General features: G+C 35.2%; 1 protein-coding gene across 2 annotated transcripts in view; it reads right to left on the bottom strand.

Moving 5' to 3' along the window:
* ZCWPW2 (zinc finger CW-type and PWWP domain containing 2) overlaps nucleotides 1–20,658 on the bottom strand; it is a gene marked incomplete at both ends in the record, with an annotated part of 92,531 nt that overhangs the window by 57,363 nt on the left and 14,510 nt on the right. The window contains one exon of one of the 2 annotated variants that reach the window (XM_079713518.1): nucleotides 1,807–1,921. The exons of the other annotated variant lie outside the window; for it this stretch is intronic. Within the exon in view, the coding sequence (XP_079569644.1) occupies nucleotides 1,807–1,921 (115 nt within the window). The remainder of the gene's footprint in view (nucleotides 1–1,806; nucleotides 1,922–20,658) is intronic. 2 annotated transcript variants of the gene reach the window in all.

Raw genomic sequence — 20,658 nt, forward strand, 5'->3', positions numbered from 1 at the left:
TTTCTGCAGGGTAGGAAGAATTTAGGCCAAAAAAATTAGTAGTAATTATTTCTAGGTTGAAAGAATGAATTTTGGGGGTAAAGAAATCCTCAAAGTTGCTGGAATGAAATAAATGGTTTGCCTCTAAGCAACTAAGCTTTTGTAAAATATCTGAATAATGGTTAATTACCTCTCAAAACTACTTTGAATACAGTAAGAAGCTGAATACGTCCTAGAATCCACCCTGGAAGCTAAGCAGGCATGGGACTAAACTGTTTATTTTGGAGACGGTGAAGAGTGAGTATGCAATGAGTGAGCCCATGATGGCAAAGACTGAGCTCCTGGAAGTCTGTTCGTGCCTGTCAATTTGGGCTACTTCAGGCACAAAATGACAGTCCTTAGGCATATGGCTCTCTATAATCAGGCCGAATTACACAAACTCTGCATGCAAAAATCATCAGACTTTCAGCTAGAAAATGGTCTGTTCCTGCAAAACCGATCAGATATAACCCAGCTCGAGAGTCTTTGGACAAGTAAGAATGCCAAAGGACCCAGACATAAACACCCTGGCACACACAACAATGGCAACGGCATAGTTCCATAACTTACTGAGAAAGCAGGGTATTGCTAGTGTAAAATGGCTGTAATATAACTTTTAAAAGTAACAGACTACATTACTTCAAAATATTAATGTTTAAAAAAACTAAATATTTCAAAGTTTACTCTGGTTACACAAGAGAAATGTACAGCCCATGCAAAGTGTAAAATTGTACTTGTGACAGTAAAGTGAGTTCAACCTTTACGGCTAATAAACAGAGACATTATATTTTCAGCACAAGGAATAAAATCACATTTGTGGTAAGAAATGTCTTTTGACCAGAGTAGTTTGCTTGTCATTCTTTTTCTACTCTTTTCAAACCTATTTATATGCTTTAAAATCTAAACTTAGGTGGCTAGGTTAACACCAACTTTTTTTCAAGTAAAATGTTTTTACATATAAGTTTTTAAAATATATATATTAAACTTTTCCACAGGATAAAAAATATCACTCTTACTTTAAAATTCAGTTAGCACCAAAGACCAGATCCTCCCATAGAATAATCTGTTTTAGAACTTTAGGTGGATAAAATGAGAAGGGGCCTTGTAAGATAAAAAAATTCTTATGATCACTAAGCAGAAAATTTTTTTAATATATTTGCTAATTGAAAAATCATTTCCATGCAACTATTACATTCTTTTTAGAGTTAAAAATGTGTTCTACCTGCTATATGTCTTATGATCAATTCATTAAAAAAGCTATCCATAAACCATAATATTTATGATTCAAGAGAACTTTCCTTGAAAACGACTTGAAATATTATATTTTTTCACCTAATTAAAAAAGTTGAAGATTACTTTTCTATCTCTGCCTTGAATTTATTTAAAAATAAAACATTTTGAAAAATACTTTGTTCTGAAATAATATAGCACATCCAAGTAAAAGTTTCAATCCAGGAATATATTTTAAAGCCATGGCTTCTAATTTTGAAATACATGCTTTGAAATACACAAGAGGGCCTATGTAGAAAGGCTAAGAACAAAGATGACAGAGCGCTAATTAAAACACCTACATTTAAGTAGAGTGCATGTTTAGTCATGGAAAATAGTTTCAGAGGGCAAAAATGCATACTATGAACCAATATAAGAATGATTTTTCACTGGACAAAGATATACTATTTTCCTATGAAAAGGAGAGAGAAATTTTAAAATGGGCAAACATATTTTGGAAAGCATGCACCTGAATAAATCCTTATTTTGAGGTGGTAAAGAATAAAAAATCACACGTACCCTGTTTTGATAGACAGCACCTTTCCAGTCTTTGCTCATGAGAGTATCCATAGAGGATGTATGCTTCTTGTAGTGCACTTTTATACCACTTCTTTTTATTCGTACATTTTTCTGGCTAATGAAAGACAGAAAAAATAATAAGATTCATGTTTAAGCATATAATTTTGTTTTAACATCGACTTGATTTAGCTGTTGAGCTGGAACTAAATCTTAAGCATTGTACAATATATTCCTTAGATTTTGTTATCTAATTATTATTTTATTAGTATTTTAGAATATAGCAAAGTTGTGGAAATTTTGCATGTTAATAGCCAAAAGGGTCAGAGTCTTAATTCACTAAGATAATATTTTAATATGATTTATCTCATATTTAGAAAGTTACAAAAAGTTAAGACCACCAGTGTAACAAAGTAGTGAATATTAATCTATTTTATCAGAATAATGTTGATTCCCTTTTAAGTAACATAGCAATGATAATGAAGCGATGAAAACTGAAAAGCCTAGTTTTTTATTGTAGTAAATAAAATTAATTCCATTCACATCTAATAAATGACTGTTTTCAGGCATAGTAAGCGCTCAATAAATGTTATTCTACTTGAATACGGTACTTTTTCTAAATGTTTATTTCGTTTTTTTTTTAGTTCTCTTTTATTTTTTAAACTTTTTGTTTTATATTGGAGTACAGTTGATTAACAATGTTGTGTTAGTTTCAGGTGTACAACAAAGTGATTCAGTTATACATATACATGCATCTATTCTTTTTCAAATTCTTTTCCCAATTAGGTTGTTACAGAATATTGAGCAAAGTTCCCTGTGCTATACAGTTGGTCCTTGTTGGTTATCCACTTTAAGTATAGCAGTGTGTACATGTCAATCCCAAATTCCCTAACTATCCCTCCCCCCCACCTTCCCCCTGGTAACCATAAGTTCGTTCTCTAAGTCTGTGAATTTGTTTCTGTTTTGTAAATAAGATCATTTTTATCATATTATCTGGCCCAGTAATTTTGCCAATGTTATTTTAGAGCTTGTCCCAAAAAGGTTTTTATAATGTTTATAAATGTTACAATTTATAAAATACATGCCACCATTTTCTTTTTGAAAACTTCACCATCAAAAAGAATACAGGTGTTACACTGCATGTGGTCCTGGACACTAATTTATCTGGCATAAAAGCAATGAAAAAAACTTATCAAACAAAAACCTAGTTTTGTATACAGAATATTTAAATTTCATTTATTATTTCTTAGGAAAAAGAAAAGATAGGCGGATACAATTCAATAAACATTAGAAAATTTAAACTAATTTAAGAATATCTAAGCTAACATTTACAGATTTAAGACATTTCTGCAACTCAAATATTATAATGATGCTAAGAATTAATGGGTAGTGAAAAATCACCTGTAAGCTGTTATAGCACTAAACAACTGAAGTTAAGGAAATTTCTTGAGGAAAACCAATGTGATACATTGCTAAAATAAACTGGCAAGTTTGGGGAACTAAAAAGCATATTTTAAACCTGTGTCTCTGAATCTTTAAGAATTTATCAGTAAGCATGTGCCACCTAGTGGTAGTAATACAATGAAACATCCTCTAAAGAACTCAAAAAGTTAAAGACTCTTAACTTTATAAAGAATTTTGAATTCCAGAATAAGGCTCAGCTATGCATTGCATTTTTTCCAAGTAGTTTGTTCTTTAATTGAAGTGATTCTAGAAGTGTAGAATGTGACTCCCTATCCATCCCTAGTACTGAGTGTTTCTCCCCAAGACACCCAATATTACCAGTTTCTTTCACAGTCTTCCAGAGACACCGTATGTACCTACAGGCATTTACATCATTTAAATATCTGCTTTTACAGACTGCTATGAATTGTTATATACTTTGAGTTTTTCTATTTGTATTTCAGATTGCTTCATCTATGGATTTATTCAACATATTCTGGACCCTTGGGATCAATCACTGAAGAAAACAGACAAAGCTTACATTCTAACCAGTGAAACAGACAATCCACAATAAGCATAACAAATAAGTTAAGGCTACAGTTTAAGAGGTTATAAATACTATGTAATAAAGAAAAGATGAGGCAATAAAGTGGTCAAGGTAACTGTCATTGAAAAAGTGACAACTGAGTGAAGACCTAAAGGAGGTCAAGGAGTTAGCCCTGTAGATGTTCAAGGAAAGAGCACTGCAGGCAGAGAAAAAAGGCTTTAAGATGGGAGAAAACAAGTTTATTCAAGAGGCATCAAAGAAGGGAAGGTGGTTGTGGGTGAATGAGCAAGTGAGTGAGTAATAGGGAATGATGTCCAATAAATTAACAGGGGCCAGGTCATGGAGGTCCTTGCAGGCCATTGTAGGGATTTGGGCTTTTACTCTGAGTGAAACAGGAGCCATTACAGAGTTCTGAGCAGAAGAATAACACTTGATTTGATTTAACATTTTACAACAATCACTCTGCTTGCTTTGATGAGAACAGATTATACAAAGGCAAGTGTAGATGTGGATGACTGGCTACTGCAATCATCCAGGCAAGAAATAATGGTGGTATAGATCAGGTCATAGCAGCCACTGTGGTGAAAAGTGGTAGGATTCTGGATATAATCTAAAGGTAGAGCAAAAATAATTTCTTGACCAACTGAAGATTGGTTAAGAGAGAAAAAGAGAGGATGACTCTAAGGCTTTGGGACTGAGCGAGAGGAGGATGTGATTTGCCATCCGCTGAGATGGGGAAGGCTGTCAAGGAAGTGAAATGGGGGGGTGGAGATCAAGAGTTCAGATATGCTGAGTACACATTATGACACCCAAGCGAAGATACCAAGTAGCAGTTTGGTAAGGGAATTCGGGAGAGAGAACTGAACTGCAGATAAAATGTAGGAAACATAGACAGACAGACAGACACACACACACACACACACACGCACACCATATTTAAAGGCAAGAAATTAGATGAGAAAACCAAGGGAATGAGTATATAGATGTATATATATCCAAATACATAGTATGGCATGTACCATTATTTATTTTACAAACACCCTTGTGATGGATTTAAGTTTTTTCAAATATTTTGCAATATGAAACAATGCTGCAATAAAAAATTTTTTGTCTGTATGTCTCTTTACCCATGTGAAAGTGTATTGAAGCATAAATTCCTAAGATGTTGAATGACAGGTTTATACATATTTTAAATTTTGGAAGCTTTTGTGAAATCACTCTTGAGTGAGGTGGTCAAAATTTACAACGCCATGAACAAATGCTTCCTCACACTCTGGAGAACACTTCCGTTACCAAACCTAGATCTCTGCCAATATTTTTAAGGAAAAGATTGGTATTTCCTTTTTATTATCATTTTCATTTTTTGAATTCTGTAATATGAGCAAGTTTTCATATTTTTTTCCAGCTTTACTGAGATATAATTGACAAATAACTGTGTAAACTTAAGGAGTACTACACAATGACTTGATACACATACACATTGGGAAATGATTACCATATAGGGTTAGTTAACATATCCATTAGCTCACATTAAAACCTTTATTTGTATGTGTGGTGAGAACATTTAATATCTACTCTCTTAGCAACTTTCAAGTATATAACACAGTAATTAATGTTAACTATAGTCACCGTGCTATACATTAGATTCCCTAGAACTTATTCATCAATTTTTCATATTTTAAAAAGCCATTTATATTTTCTTTTCTATGGAATGACTGTTCAAATCCTGTGTTAATATTTATATTGGTTGTTTTCTCATTGATTTGTAACAGATTTTTGTATATTAAAAAATGGCCCTTTGCTATATGTATTGAGAATATCTTCTCCTGTTAATAGTTTATCTTTTAGTATGTTTGTATTTTCTTTTTTGTTCATTTAAATTTTTCATCCTTCTAGAACTAATTTGGATGTGAGGTGTGAGGTATAGCTTCTACTTCATTTTTTCCCAAGTAGCTAGCCATTTGTACATACATAATTTATTAACAATACAACTTTTCCTTAATTATTTGAATACAACCTTATCATTAACTATTTTCAAGTACTTTTGGACTGTATATTGTTCTATTAATCTGTCAAATAACTGTTAATATCTAATTGCTTTAACTACTAGAGTATTACTATAATTTTATATTTTATAGGTCTAACTCCCTCTTCTATGTTTTATTTTCTTACAAATGTTAGAATTTGACCCTTGAACAACACAGGTTTAAACTTTGCAGCTCCATTTATATGTGGAGTTTTTCACTAAATAGGTACTGCTGTACTACACAATCCACGGTTGGTTAAATCTGTGGGTACAGAACAGGTGAACTTTCATGGCCACTGTGAAATTACTGAAAAGTTACAGGTGGATTTTCGACTGCAAAGGGAGTTGGCATCCCTAACCCCCAGGTTGTTCATGGGGTCAACTGTAGGGGGGTTTTTAAGTCCTTTTTAATGGATGTGGTACATATATACAATAGAATATTACTCAACCATTAAAAAGAATGAAATAATGCCATTCGCAGCAACCTGAATGGACCTAGAGATTATCATATTAAGTGAAGTAAGTCAGACAGAGAAAGACAAATATCATATGATATTGCTTATATGCAGAAACTTAAAAAATGATACAAATGAACTTATTTATAAAACAGAAACAGACTCACAGACTCAGAGAACAAACTTATGGTTGCTCGTTGGGGAAAGCGGGGGATAACAGATTGGGAGTTTGGGATTGACATGTATACACTGCTATATATAAAATAACCAACAAGGACCTACTGTATAGCACAGGGAACTCTGCTCAATACTCTGTAATAACTTAAATAGGAAAAGAATTTGAAAAAGAATAGATACATGTATATGTATAACTGAATCACTCTGCTGTACACCTGAAACAACACAACATTGTTAATCAACTATACTCCAATATAAAATTTAAAAAATAAAAATAAATAAAAATTGAGATTGCATTAAAATTAATTTAGGGAGAATGGACATCTTCCCATATTAAATCTTCCAAACCAAGAAGAGGATTATATTTTTCCATTTCCTTAAGTTTTATTTTCTGTCTCTTGGTAGTATTTTAAAGTTTTATTCATATAGATCTTGTATGTGCTCCTTAAACTTACTCCAGTACATTATATATGCTTTGTTGCTATTATAAATGCTATTTATCCCTTCATATTTTCACATTTGTTACTGCTTTAGAGTAATTTTACAACTGCCACATAACTGAATCTCCCTATTGTTTGTAACAGTTCTTCTGTTGTTTATAATAGTTTTATTTATAATAGTTTTCCCATTTGAGTTCTACAGGTTTTCCAGGTAAACAATAATAACAAAACAAAACACAGACAAGCTTTTAAATATACCTGTTTAAGAAAGAAATCTTCAAGGCGGCTCTGTAACAGATTTCCAAGGAGCTAAAAGCTTATGAAGTCAAGGATTAAGATCAATGACTTCAGATAAGACTACAGGAAGGGCTGGGCATTCTTCAAGTTCCAGTAAATTCTTTGATCTCAAGAGAGAATATCAGGGACTTCCCTGGTGGTCCAGTGGTTAAGAATCCATCTTGCAATGCAGGGGACGCTGTTCTATCCCCGGTCGGGGAACTAAGATCCCACATGCTGCAGAGCAACTAAGCCTGCGTGTGGCAACTACAGAGCCCATGGGCTCTGGAGCCTGCATGCCACAACTAGAGAGCCCACGTGCTCTGGACCCTGCGCGCCACAACTAGAGAGCCTGCGTACCCCAAGTAATGAGCCCGTGTGCTCTGGAGCCCGCGTTCACGACTAGAGAGAACCCCACGCACCACAACTAGAGAGGAGCCCCTGCTCTGCAAAGAAGAGCCCGCGTGCTGCAAAGATCCTGCATGCCGCAACTAAGACCTGACACAGCCAAAAAAATAATGATAAAATAAACAAAATTTTTTTTAAAAAGAGGGAATATCATATCTTTCATTATGTTTACATTGCTTTGGCAACTTGAATTTTCTCAATCAGTTTTATTAAATTTAGGGTGGAGGGGGAAAATAATCATCATAGAAAGAGAAGGAAGACATATAGTCTAAAAATTTGTGTGAATTTATGAGCATAAATAAGATAATTCTTGATAGATGTGTTCTTGATAGATGAATAAGCATGTAAATATTTGGAGTAAGGACGAGGTTTGAGACTAAACAGATGGTTAGGCAGGGAAAGATAGTACCCTATGTCTGAGAAAATTCCTAGCTGTATCCAAAACTGAAGTTTGTAAACTACTTTCCTACGTGATCTTGTTCCAATCAAGCATCACTGGCTGACTGAGAGCCTCAGCACCATTTTCATATTTCCTAGGGTCTGAGGAGGAGGCTGAATGTCCCTTCTCAGTAACTTCTAACTCACTAAGCATGCTGTGTGCTATCACCATATACTAATACGAAGTGGCACATTCAAAGAAAAGAATATCTATGTATTTGTCCACCCAATAAGGCTAGTAAAAAGAAATCTGCAATCTGGCAGAAATTCATATCATCTGTTGCTTTCTATTTTAAGATTGCTTCTCCACATAAAAATTAATCAAGATATAATCATCTGGAGCTGTAGCAGGATAAGTTTCACTTCTCAAACTCAAATGTGTAAGCAATGTCACATTACCTTCTTTTTGCTAAATAAAACTGAATGTGACAGCCGTTGTCCAACAAGGATAAGAAATTTGATCTTGCCCATTTTTGGGCCACCCCTTACTATCTCTAGGTTCCTGTAAATTGGAAGGGAATAAATGGTGCCCGAAGAGCAAGGACAGATCATTACTCCTCAACCCTTAAGGCTTTCATGAATAACATCTTTGTTCAAGTCCCTTGAAGTCAGGTAATCGAACAGCTTCCTTGCCATGCCTGGTCCAAAGGATCCTTTCCAAGGCTGGGAACCTTGCCAGCGTGGCTTCAACCTCCTGGTGCACCTCGTGCTCTTCTTCTCCAAGGTGCTCCACTCCCCAGGGCACCGGCAGACCTCTGTCCTCTTCCGTGTCTGAGGGAATCTCTTCCCTGACTAGCTGCTCCTGCCTGCCCTGTTCCCATTACTGCCCACCCTCAGGGAACTCAGGTCAAGACAGGCAAGCTCTGCTTTAGATCCCAACAGAAAATGCCCCTGAGACATGAGAACATGAGGGGCCTGACCACTTTTTGGAATAAGTGAAAGGGAAAAATACAATCAAAACAAGAATTATTATCAACCGACCACTGGTATCTGGCTGGCTGTGGGGAAGGATTTCCTAGCGCACAGACTCTGCAGGTGGAGTCTTTCCTCCCCACCCCTGGGAACCCTGCTCCTTCACTCTACCTGCCTATGGCTCTCCCTTCATTTCTCCCCATGGCACTCGTCAACAACTAACATACCATATCTTTTTTAAAAAAATTTACTTGTTAACTATGTGTCTCATCCCACTATAAGTCTCGTGACAGCATTTAAATTTTGTCTGTTTTGATCACTTCAGAGCCTAGAATTGGTAGAAATAATAGGAGCTCAGTAAATATTTTGGGTATTATAAATAGACATTTTTTATTCAGGGTGGCATGGGGAAAGCCCAGACAGGAAATTGGGGATGAAACTAAAAGGCTGGGCTACAATCCTGAATTATGTTATTATCCCTAGAAAGGTAAAAGAAAAATGTATAAGCATGATGACTATCTAGCATTATAATATGGTGATATGACTACTAAGATGATATTAAACTTCATTTTTTATAAGGATGCAGATCTTTAAAGTACTTCATGAGCCACTGATTTATCCTATGATATTAGAGGCATTTTTTCTTGAAAAAAAAAGTGGGCCTAATTTCAAGTACTTTGAATGTTATGTAAAAAATAGTACTTAATTTTAAAACTAAGTTCAATCGAACGCTTAATATGACCTATTTGGGGGGACAGTAGAGCCTCACTAAAATCCTGTAGGTACAATATAGCATTTACTATCCAAAATTATCAATTCAAATTTTGATTATATAGACATAAAAGTTAGCTGCAAATAAAAGTATTTACAATTCAGAAAATTTATCTTTCAGACATAATGTTGAGCATCTATTAAAATCTGGAAAACTGGAATCATAAGTACCTAGATTGCTTTATTGGGCTTCATAAATTCATTGAAATGGCTTCAAATATTGACAATTACTTTAAGTTATTTCATTACTTTAAGTTATAATATGCCTTTAAAAACATGGGAAGATTAGTCACAGATTTCATAACCTAAAGAAATACAGAATAATTTTCCTTTGTAATACATCTCTCCTAAATGTTTGAGGATCAACACCACCACCTATTATAAAGTCCTCTGCCTGGGGATTCATGTTGACTGCTGCTATTTATACATTCAAGCTTCCAGTGCACCTCGCTGGCTCTACCCATGACGCACCCTTCTAAATATTTACTATCGGGCCAAAGCTATCGTTTTCACTTAAAGCAATCCAACAGAAAGTTAATCACAAGGCTATCTTGTCTTCCTTAAATTGGATTTCTCCAACAGCAACCAGTAATCTCGACAGTAAGAACATTCCCATTCCTTTGATGCCAACTAGAAGATAGTCACAGCCACCCCTGTGAACCACACACGCCTGGGCTTCCTAACACCTGTCTCCCTTCTCACCTGCTGTCTTTAACACAGGTTCTGCATTATTTAGACAGCTCATTCAAATTATTGAACACTCGAAGCAATAATGCTTTTGAAATCATAAATAGGAATTTGCTTACTCTAACTCAGCAGGATTTTAAGATCAAAATAACTTAGGTCCCCCACTTCCTATACCACTAGAAAGTGTGAACCAGTTAAGTTGACCACCCACCACCCCCCAAAAAAGTTCTAGCTCTGTTTAGTCTGATCCTTTACATCAATTTGAAAGATAATACCAAGAATGCAATGAGCACTAGGAGAGAAATTAGGCAGAAAAGAAAGAATAAGAAAATGTGAGAGTCAAATCTTTACAGTGTGATTCCATTACTTGGCTTGAAACACTGGGAATTACCAATGCCAGGGCCTGAGCATATGCTGAACCTTGATGTGGGGAAGGGGAAGGAAGCCAAGCAGTTTTAGGTAAAACAGCCCCAATGGACAAATCAGAAAAATCACAGGCTACTAGATAAGCTCTTTATTAACCTAGACTTTAACATATGTTTTCTAAGTATTTTGAATATCTAAGTTCTTTTCTTACCAAGATGGATAAACAGCCACTGCATGTTGATTTTAAAGAAGACCTAGTCTAACATTTTAGGCTGGTCTGTTATCTCGACTGACATCATTTAGAACACAATTTTTTTTTTTTTTTTTTTGTGGTACGCGGGCCTCTCACTGTTGTGGCCTCTCCCGTTGCAGAGCACAGGCTCCAGATGTGCAGGCCCAGTAGCCATGGCTCACGGGCCTAGCCGCTCCACGGCATGTGGGATCTTCCCGGACCGGGGCACAAACCTGCATCCCCTGCATCGGCAGGTGGACTCTCAACCACTGCGCCACCAGGGAAGCCCCTAGAAAACAATTTTTATACAACCAATACAGTTGTCATTTAGTGTGTGGACCTGAAACCAGATTTTGAGAGAAGGAGAGAAGGAAAGAGGGCTCCAGATATCACAGCAGGGAGACAATCAGTCACCACCAAAGAGAGACACTAATTAAAGGGACAGGGGAATCTAACATCACAATTTTGCTAAAGATTTGCGTGGCTTCTTTAGCACCACAAACTCATAAATACATTCATAAATTTCACAAAGTAAACATAATAATGTATGTTTCATATATCTCTTTTTTAGCTAATTCTAGTAAACCAGAAAATAGGTATTATGGTGAGAAAATATGCTATACAGTGGTTCTTGAGATTCACTGAGGAACTGTAGAGATTCTCAGCACACTCCCCAGTATGCAGGTTCAGGAATATATATTTTTAAAGAGCTCTATGGGAGAATGTGATGATGAGCAAGTTTGGGAACCAAAAACAGAGTAAAACAAAAAAACAAAACAAACCCTGGCATCAATAGTTAACGTTGTTAACTATTAACAACGTTAATAGTAACCAATTACTTCTAAGAGAATTACAAGGGAATGAAATAATAAATACTAGGTTTTAATGACAGCCACGAAGAGGCCCAAAATCTATGGCTGGGAATCAATGCACTAAACGTGAAGAGAGCTTTCACGTCTTTGTCCAACTTTGAAAAGCCCTGGTTAAAGGTTAAGTTAATTAATCAAGCTGGCTGAATTAACAGCAGGAGACCAATAAGAAAGGCTTTGTGATTTTCCAGTTTATAGATGAGAGCTTATTATGAATTTGGTATGCTTATGAAGATTAGAAACAGATGGTCCAATGTAAGCCTCAAGCAGGCTGACATATAATGTAAAAGCCTGGGGCTTGCAGTCAGAAGACCTGGGCTTCAGTCCCAGTTCTGCTGCTATGTGACCTCAGGCAAGTCACTTAACCTGAGCCCTAACTTTCTTAACAATAAATGAAGATCACATGAGATAGCATATGTAAGAGGTACTTTATAAAATGTAAAGCATTTTCAAATGTTGGTTATCAATGTCATAAATGATCAGAATATAAACATTTATCATTTAGTCTCTGCAGTCCAAGAAAATGAGACAGAAACTCTACCTATAATAGGGAGGAGTTGACTGAGTGTGTACTTTATGTCCAAAGGAATTCTACTGTTAAAGAGTCCATTGTTATTTTTATTTACTAATTTATCCAATGCTTATTTAGTACTAAGTGTCAGGCACAGTTTGAAGCACTTTACAAACAACTTTTTTTACTTCCCAACAAGCTTACAAGGTAGGTACTATGATTATCCTCATTTTACACATAAAGAAACTGAGGCACTGAGTTTAGACATTGCCCAAGTTCATACAGCCAGTAAGTGATAGAGCTGGGATTCATACACAGGCAACCTGGCTCCAGAATTCACGGGCTCAATGACTATAAAATGATATTTCACCAAAAGGCATTCTGTTGCACAAATCTCCAAGATGGTGTTATGAAGAGCTTGTAGGTCATTATCATAAGAAATAAATTGTGTTGAAAATGATCAGAAACTACCATCTGGCATTTTCTGTACCAGGTCATAGTTACATTTCTTAGGAAAATTTTTTCTAGGATTATTAATCAGCCGTTAAAAACTTAAATTACCACTGGATATACAGTTAAAATGGTAAATTTTTTGTTACATATATTTTAGCACAATTAAAAAAATAAAAAAACTTAATTTTATTTATTGTGTACAGTTTAAAGTATTTTACATATTTTGATTTCAAGTTGTAGAATTTTTATTTTGCAAAACTGAATGTATCATTAAGTCTGCCACAAGAAATTATTTCATTGTTCTGTAAAAGTATTAGTAATATATTGATGAAATAAAGCACAGGAAGCAAGTGAGCACTGGGTCAATAGATAATTTTTAAGGCCCGTGCTTATCTCCAGGGCTGCTGTCTCCCACAGCTCTAGCCAGGCTGCCTACTCCACCTGCGGATGTTAAATAGAAATGGGAGATGGGTTTATATCAGCCATGTGCTCATTTGCTCTGAGCCTTAAAAACGTCAGGATTGGCTTAAAGGATTTTAAGTAACGGTATGAATGGATATCAAGACCTGAGCCTAAATGACAGTTAACATACTTGGCTGCTATTTTCTACTCCACATTTGCTTGTTTTTTAGGGAATATGTGTTTATGGGAAAACAAATGTCATATTTATTACAGACAGATGCTCGGATTCTGTTTAAAAATAGAATCATACAAGCAGGTGGGAGAGCCAGGAGAAGAGGATGGTTAAATATGTGACACAATCAGTTCACATCCTGTGAGCTGAACAAAATGGTGAGGAAGTGGTAACTCTGGAATTTATTTTCAAAGTCAGTTCAATCTGCATTGTTTAGGGTTTTGTCTGAATCACAGACTGTTCCTGGTAATTGGTTAGAAGAAATTTTTTTTTAAAGTGGAGAAATTAAAGAACAGTTAATTTATCAATTGTACACTTTCAGTTATATGGCTCTGAGTTTTGGACTTCATCGTTCCCTAATGGAAGAATGTACCAAAAAGTTACTCTGCAACTGTTTACTAATTTAAGAACCTCAACATAGAAGACTCATTATATAAGGATGCCTTACTCATAAGGGATATGACCCTGAAGGCAATTTAGTGAGCCTTGTATTTTGGCTTAAAGACAATGATCTGACTCTGGTTTCTTTAACAGAAAATAAGCACTTCTAGAAAGTTGAGAAGGTTATATAAGGCTAAATGTTTCTAGGAAAGATTATTGTTGTTCCACTGAGGAGTCAATATGAGAAATCTAGCTGACTTAATACATTTTTCATGCATTTGATGATGGGAAAGGTAGCCACCTGTTCCTTCCTTTATCAACTGAGTAAAGTTGGTCATATTATTTGGATTTGGACTTTTAACTTCAATACAAGTTCAGATATCTAAATTCATAAGAGATTAAGTCGAGAGATGACAGAGGTAAATTCAAGAATTAATTTGGAGCAGCAAAGTCAGCATATACAAATCGAAATCGTAAGTAAATCCTAAAGACATAAGAGAGATATGGGAAAAAGCTGGTTTTATTCAGTTGCCAAGAACTTGAAAGATAATATTTCCTAGTCTCTTCCAAATTCCATCAAAGAAATTTAAAGTATCTTGAGGCATTGCTGATATTAGGGACTATTCATTCACCAAGTACTCAGATTAAGAAGGCTCTAACCTATCTCCTACTTTCAAAAGGTCTTAGCACTTTTGCTTACACTAAACTAGAAAAGCAGGGCAGCAATGGCCACTCAATTTCTGGGAGCAATGTATTGGCTGATAAAAAAAACACTAAAATCATGTCATTTTTCACACATAATCTTAGTCAAAAGAAAATATATTATTATCCACCTGATTGTTATTGGGTTTCTTTTTTTTTGTTTTTTTTGTTTTTTGGTACTCTCTCCTGTAGATGTGGGTTTCTAGGAAGAGGAAATAAGTAATGTAACTATGTATTTCTCCTGTACTTCCAATGACAGTATGAACTATTACTACTATTATTAAGAGCCTACTATACGACAAGCACTGTGCTAAGTGCTTTACATGTATAATCTCAGTTAAACCTGTAACAACTCTATGAGGCATATACTATCATAACCTCCATTTTAAGATGAGGTGTGTGGAATTTGTAACAGGTAAGTGACTTCCCTCAGGTCAAATGTCTAGTAAGTAGCACAGCCAACCTTCAAACCCAAAGAACCTGGCTCTAGAGCCTGCCTTTTTAAATCACTATGACAACTTCACTCTTTTCCTAATACATTACTACAAAAGTTTTCTTGGCAGATTATCCCAAATAGTTCACAGTTATAAAAACATGTTCTAATTCCCTTAAACTTTCTCCAGGCCAAAACTAAAGGATGCTTAGAAAACAAGCAAACAAACAAAAAAATCTTAATCCAATAATACCAAAATTATAGCAAATTTTATACCAAATATGGAATTGGTATGATAAAAATTTGCTGAGAGGTTGGTAGCTATACAGATTATTTTCCAGCAGGAACATGGTACAAAAACACACACATATATACACATGTACACTTTCTTTTTGGCAAATGTGATTTTCCACTGAGAGCTGGCTCAATAGATTTGTATCCAGTTTCACTTTATTACTCTAAGAGTGAAATGTTGCCTGATAATCTAGTTATAAGCTAATTTGCTAATCCTTATTATAAACTACATTCTTAGAATCTGGATCCTAATAAATCTTAGAAGCAAAACACTTGCTCAAATAGATGTTAATCCAGACACACTTGTCAAACGACTGCTGCAAATGTAATTTGAAAACATCAAGAGTTCTGCTTGGTCACTAGTCCTCCTCCAAAGGGGAACATCAAGCAGTAAATAAAAAACAAGTCTACCAGAAACTGCCATCATTCAACATGTATATTAGAATTAAAAGGTGAAAATGTTCCTCATTTCAATGTGGTAAAACATTCAACAATAAATTAAACTATTGCTTATGTATATGTAAATTGGCAAGGTATAGAAGAGAAGAATTGGACCTTGGGGTTAGACTTCCTGATTCTAATCATTGCCCCATCACTTAGCAGCTGATTGACCTTGGGCTAGACATGAAGCCTGAATCACAGTTTCTTCCATATGTCAATAGTGATGATGCCTATCTTCATGGGGTTGCTATGAGACTTTAAATATTATATTTATTATATTATATATACATATTATATATTATTGTGTTATATTATTATAAAAGGATCTACCCAATCCTTGGCCTGTAGCAGGGGTTCAATTACATGATTGTTATTTATAGGCTTGTTTAGTTATTGGAGTCACTGCAGTACATACTGACAATCAGAGCCCTTTGCTGGAGGATATTTACTGGACCAAATTTAGATTCAATGTATCATCAATGCTGGTAATTTCTATCATATGTTTATCATAATACATAAAAGAAATCAACTTATTTGATAAATTACTACAGGTTGTGTTAGTTCTACTTACAGACTGGAAAAATTAAGAGTAATGTGATTTCAGTCGTTTGGCCGTATTCTGAAGAGTACTGAAGCTTCAGGAATGGTCCTGCTAAAGATACAGGTTACAAAGAACTGTAACATCCTCTGTAGTATCATTAGTGTATCTGTTAGAATAATCCTAGGGGCTTAAAGTGAGGCCTATATCTTCTTCACATTGCAGATCTGTTATTTGTTGGCAGTGGAGGCCTTTGCTAAGAGTGATCAAGGGATCTGGGCTGAGAGAGTAGCAAACCAAAATTTCAATTATCAGTCACAGAGCCACAGAGAAAGAAAGAACTCTGGAGGATGTTGCACTGGACACAGTCATATGCTCAGATATTCATCACTCACTCACAACTCATTGGTCTCACCCCACCTCAAGAGTATCAAATGTGCATCTCTACTTTATAACAGGAAGGCAGTAACCTGCAACATTTTGGTGAACAGTATTAATGACCACCCCAATTAGGAAGCAGAATTCTAGGAATTGCAGAGCTCAAGTTTAGCAATACAGCATTGCTCCCTTTTCATATCCCTGGAAAACAGAGGCAGCTCCATAATACAATGGGTAAATACCCAAATGACATCTGGTACCCAAAGAAATGCTTACACATCTACAGGTATATCCTCCATACAGTAGTGAGCAGACTGTTAAAATACATAGACAAAAAAATCCACTCACATCATGGACGAAAAAAACCCTAAATTTTACCACAGGAGCCTCCTAGCATCAGGGGTGAACTACTTACATTTTCTTGCAGTATAAAGAACTAGAAAATTGTAGGCCAAGCGATCACTGGTTGGAGTACACAATTTATGTCCAATAAAAATTATAATGACTCTATATAACTTATAGATGATCAACTAAAACATGCTATACATATTACATTTAAATTATACATCAGCTTTATCAGCAATATCTATAAATTATGTACAATGTTGAATGACAAGATTGACTTTAAGGCTGTGTTCAGGGAAACTCTTACTTCTGGGTTAGACATGTGAACCTATGGCAGTCAGCATCATCTCCAGGCAAACCAGAGTAAAAGACTAACAAAGGAAGTAGGAGAAAGGCATCGTGAAACAGTGAGCCATGACCACAGTTACATTACTGCACTAGTAGAGCTAAACCAACAAAAGTCTGACGCCTCAAGTTGAGAAAACTTAGTCAGTGGTTCTCTCTCTCTGGGATACAAACAGATTCACTTGAGGGACTTAGAAATGCTGAGGCCTGGCCCTACTCCAAGAGCTTCTGATTTAATTGATCCAGTAGAGTACAGCCCAGGCATTGTTGTGTTTTGGTTGCTGTCATTGCTTTATAAAGCCTTCTAATGCAAAGCCAGGCTTAAGAAATACTAAACTAAGTCATGTAGTCTATCAAGCAAAGAAATAAACTTGCAAATAATGGATTCTGCAGACATGTACCTACTAAATATAAAAGAAACAACATTTGTGCTAACTGGGGAAAGAATTGTACTCCATGCATCAACTCTTAAATAGCTATCTAGCACATGTTGATGTCTATTTTCTCTAAGTAATTACCAGAGTGACATGTATTTTGAATATATACCATAAGAGAATCAAGGTTTCTTTAAAAGGGGAAGGGAATTTCAGCTATCTTTATACAACTGATTTTATAGTAAATGAAAAAATAAAATGTATGAGTAAACTAATATAAATTACAAATACAAAATCTAAATATTGCCTTCAACTTTTTTCTGAAGTATATCCCAATATATTGATGAGTAATTTTATTTACTGGGGAAAAGCTTATCACCTATATATTCATATACATATTCATCCACAGTGACAGAGCTCTGTTGCGCTGTCAACAAGAAAATTAATAAGTCACTGGTCCCATAAACATATCAATTTTTCAGTGACTACTAAAAAAAATAAAAGAAAAAACTAGACAAACATGAACTAAAAGAGAAGACTTAACATTTTCAGAATCTAAAACTAAAAAATATTTTATTTTTTCATAAATGCATATGTCTTTCTAGAAGAGCTTATTTCTCTCCCACAGTAAAACACACACTGCAAAATATAGTCCACAGTCAGTGAAAACTCTGAAATATTATTTAATCATTTGTTAAACTAAGCTTACACAAATTAGGAGAAAGTAATGTTGAAATAATATATATGAAGTAAGATATAGTCAGCTTAAACCGTGAGAGCTGTATATGCCTATCATTCTGTCTACTTTTAGAAAAGGAGCTCAGACAACAGATGCAATGTGCAACCGTTCTCCATCTCTTCTACAAAAATCTTTAAGAAGGTCTACATTGTCTAATACACATTATTTATTTTTGTGTAAGTGATATTTTTATGGGGGCAGGGGTGTGAATTTAATATCTGGATCAACCTGGTACAGTGTAGAGACAGTATTTGAGGAAGTAGGAGCTCCAGTGCAGAGAGGACCATAACAGATTAAATTCCTGGGACGTCTAGGCAATTGAACTGCACGTTGGAGTCAATACTATCTCCATCTCCAAGGGATATAGTTTGATATTATTCATTTTCAAACAATTTCTCATATGTACCATTTTGACCATTTTTCTATCTTGGTTGTCAGTTGACCTCTTTGCTTTCTGTTTCTTGACTTCTCATTGGGGCAATGAGGCTTTAATCATCTGTGAGTTTCCTTCCTGGCAAGTGGAGACTCTTAGATAGCCAGGAGTAGGGAATCGGAGCATAGCAGGGCAGCCGGGCATGTGCCAGCTGAATCTGAGGTAAAGGGGAACTAAAATTTCAGCCTTGAATGAAGAGACCCACAGAAGAAGGCATCCCTATTATATTAGCTCCAAGAGAGGAAGTGAAGAAAGATACAAACAAGAAGACAGTAAGAGACACAAGCCTGTAGGTAGACACCATGTATGACAGTAGAGGAGAGAGCCTGTCCCAGAGCCTGTGGTCACCCAGTGAGTTATCCACCCAGAGCAACCAGCCAGCTGGGGGAGTAGTGGACAGAAGAGGTGAAACAAATGCTTTATTTTTTTCTGTTCTGATTCTTGCTTTAGGAGCCTATTTAATTTAAGCAGCCCTGGATTCCTGGTCTTTGCAAGAATTTGTTTGTTTTAATGTTTTCAGAAGGTTAAAACCTTATGGCTCCTGATTCTTGAGTTTAGTTTTGTTTTGCGTCAGATTTTTTCCTTGTCCCAGGGATTAATGGTATGCTCAATGGAATCAGACTATTCAAATTTATCCTGACAGAACTCAAATCCTGAGAGTAACATTACTTCAGACAACTTAAAAATACACTTTGATTTTTTATGTATGTTCAAATACAGTTTCTTAAGAATGCCCTGCTCTTTAACACACTGTCATATATTTAAGATTCTAATTTCTGCCTCATGAGAAGCTAGGTTTCCCTATCTTTTAGAAAAGGGGAGGGGCACATAAGGGAGAACACTCCTTCCTATCTTCTGTGGTTGCCATCAGAAGTGCCCAGGGACACATCCGAAATGTCCGAGCAGAGAAGGTGCCTCATACTAAAATGACTGGCTCACAACTACCATGAAATGAATGTATGTGATGTTATTCCATACTTAAATATTTCTACTGAAACAGCCTTCCCTTCCAGCTGCTTTCAAGCTGAATGGAACAAAGGTACTGTTTATGCCAGAGAAATAGTAGAAGTCCATGTGCAAGTACCTCAGATTTCCACAGATTTACTTATACTGTGGATTAAATGGCATGCCTTAAATGTACATACATGTATATGTATATTTGAATATATATATACTTCTCACTTCTAAAATAAGAACCATCCAAATTGAGTCAAAGGCATTCACATTTCTGACATCTACTTTTTAATCAGATTTCTAATGAAAGCATGGTTTGTAGATGAAAAGTTTCAATATTAGAATATAGATACAGATAATTGAATTAATTTATAACAATTAAACCAAACCCAGGAAAACTGGTCCAATTCACTTACTCTCATCAACTTGAGAATTGAATCTATTCATTAATTGTAGTGTGTGATTTAAAGTTTAAAAAGAATCAAAAAATACTGAAGGAGTTAGTATAATGAAATACTGTTTGAAATTTGAAAAATCTGGTTGCATTCCGTAATTAATCTTCCCTGTGAGCTAGGGCTATAACTTAGAATCTTCTCAAGAGAATTAAAAAATTACCAAATGATGGAATCGTAAAACTGTTTCAAAAGGCAATTATGGAGAGTCCTCAGTTGATTTATACTATATTGCCATTAGAGGAATAAAATTTAAAACTACCTCATGGCTATTTTTATATCCATACTTCCTTTGAAAAAACTGCTTTAAAAATACAAATATTTGAGTTTAAACAAATAGTACATACTATTTTGTTTATATAAACGTAAAAGTAAAAAATTATATCTCTTTTAGGATCTGA

The sequence above is a fragment of the Hyperoodon ampullatus genome (genome assembly GCF_949752795.1).
Source record: "Hyperoodon ampullatus genome assembly, chromosome: 10".
Classification (NCBI taxonomy): domain Eukaryota; kingdom Metazoa; phylum Chordata; class Mammalia; order Artiodactyla; family Ziphiidae; genus Hyperoodon; species Hyperoodon ampullatus.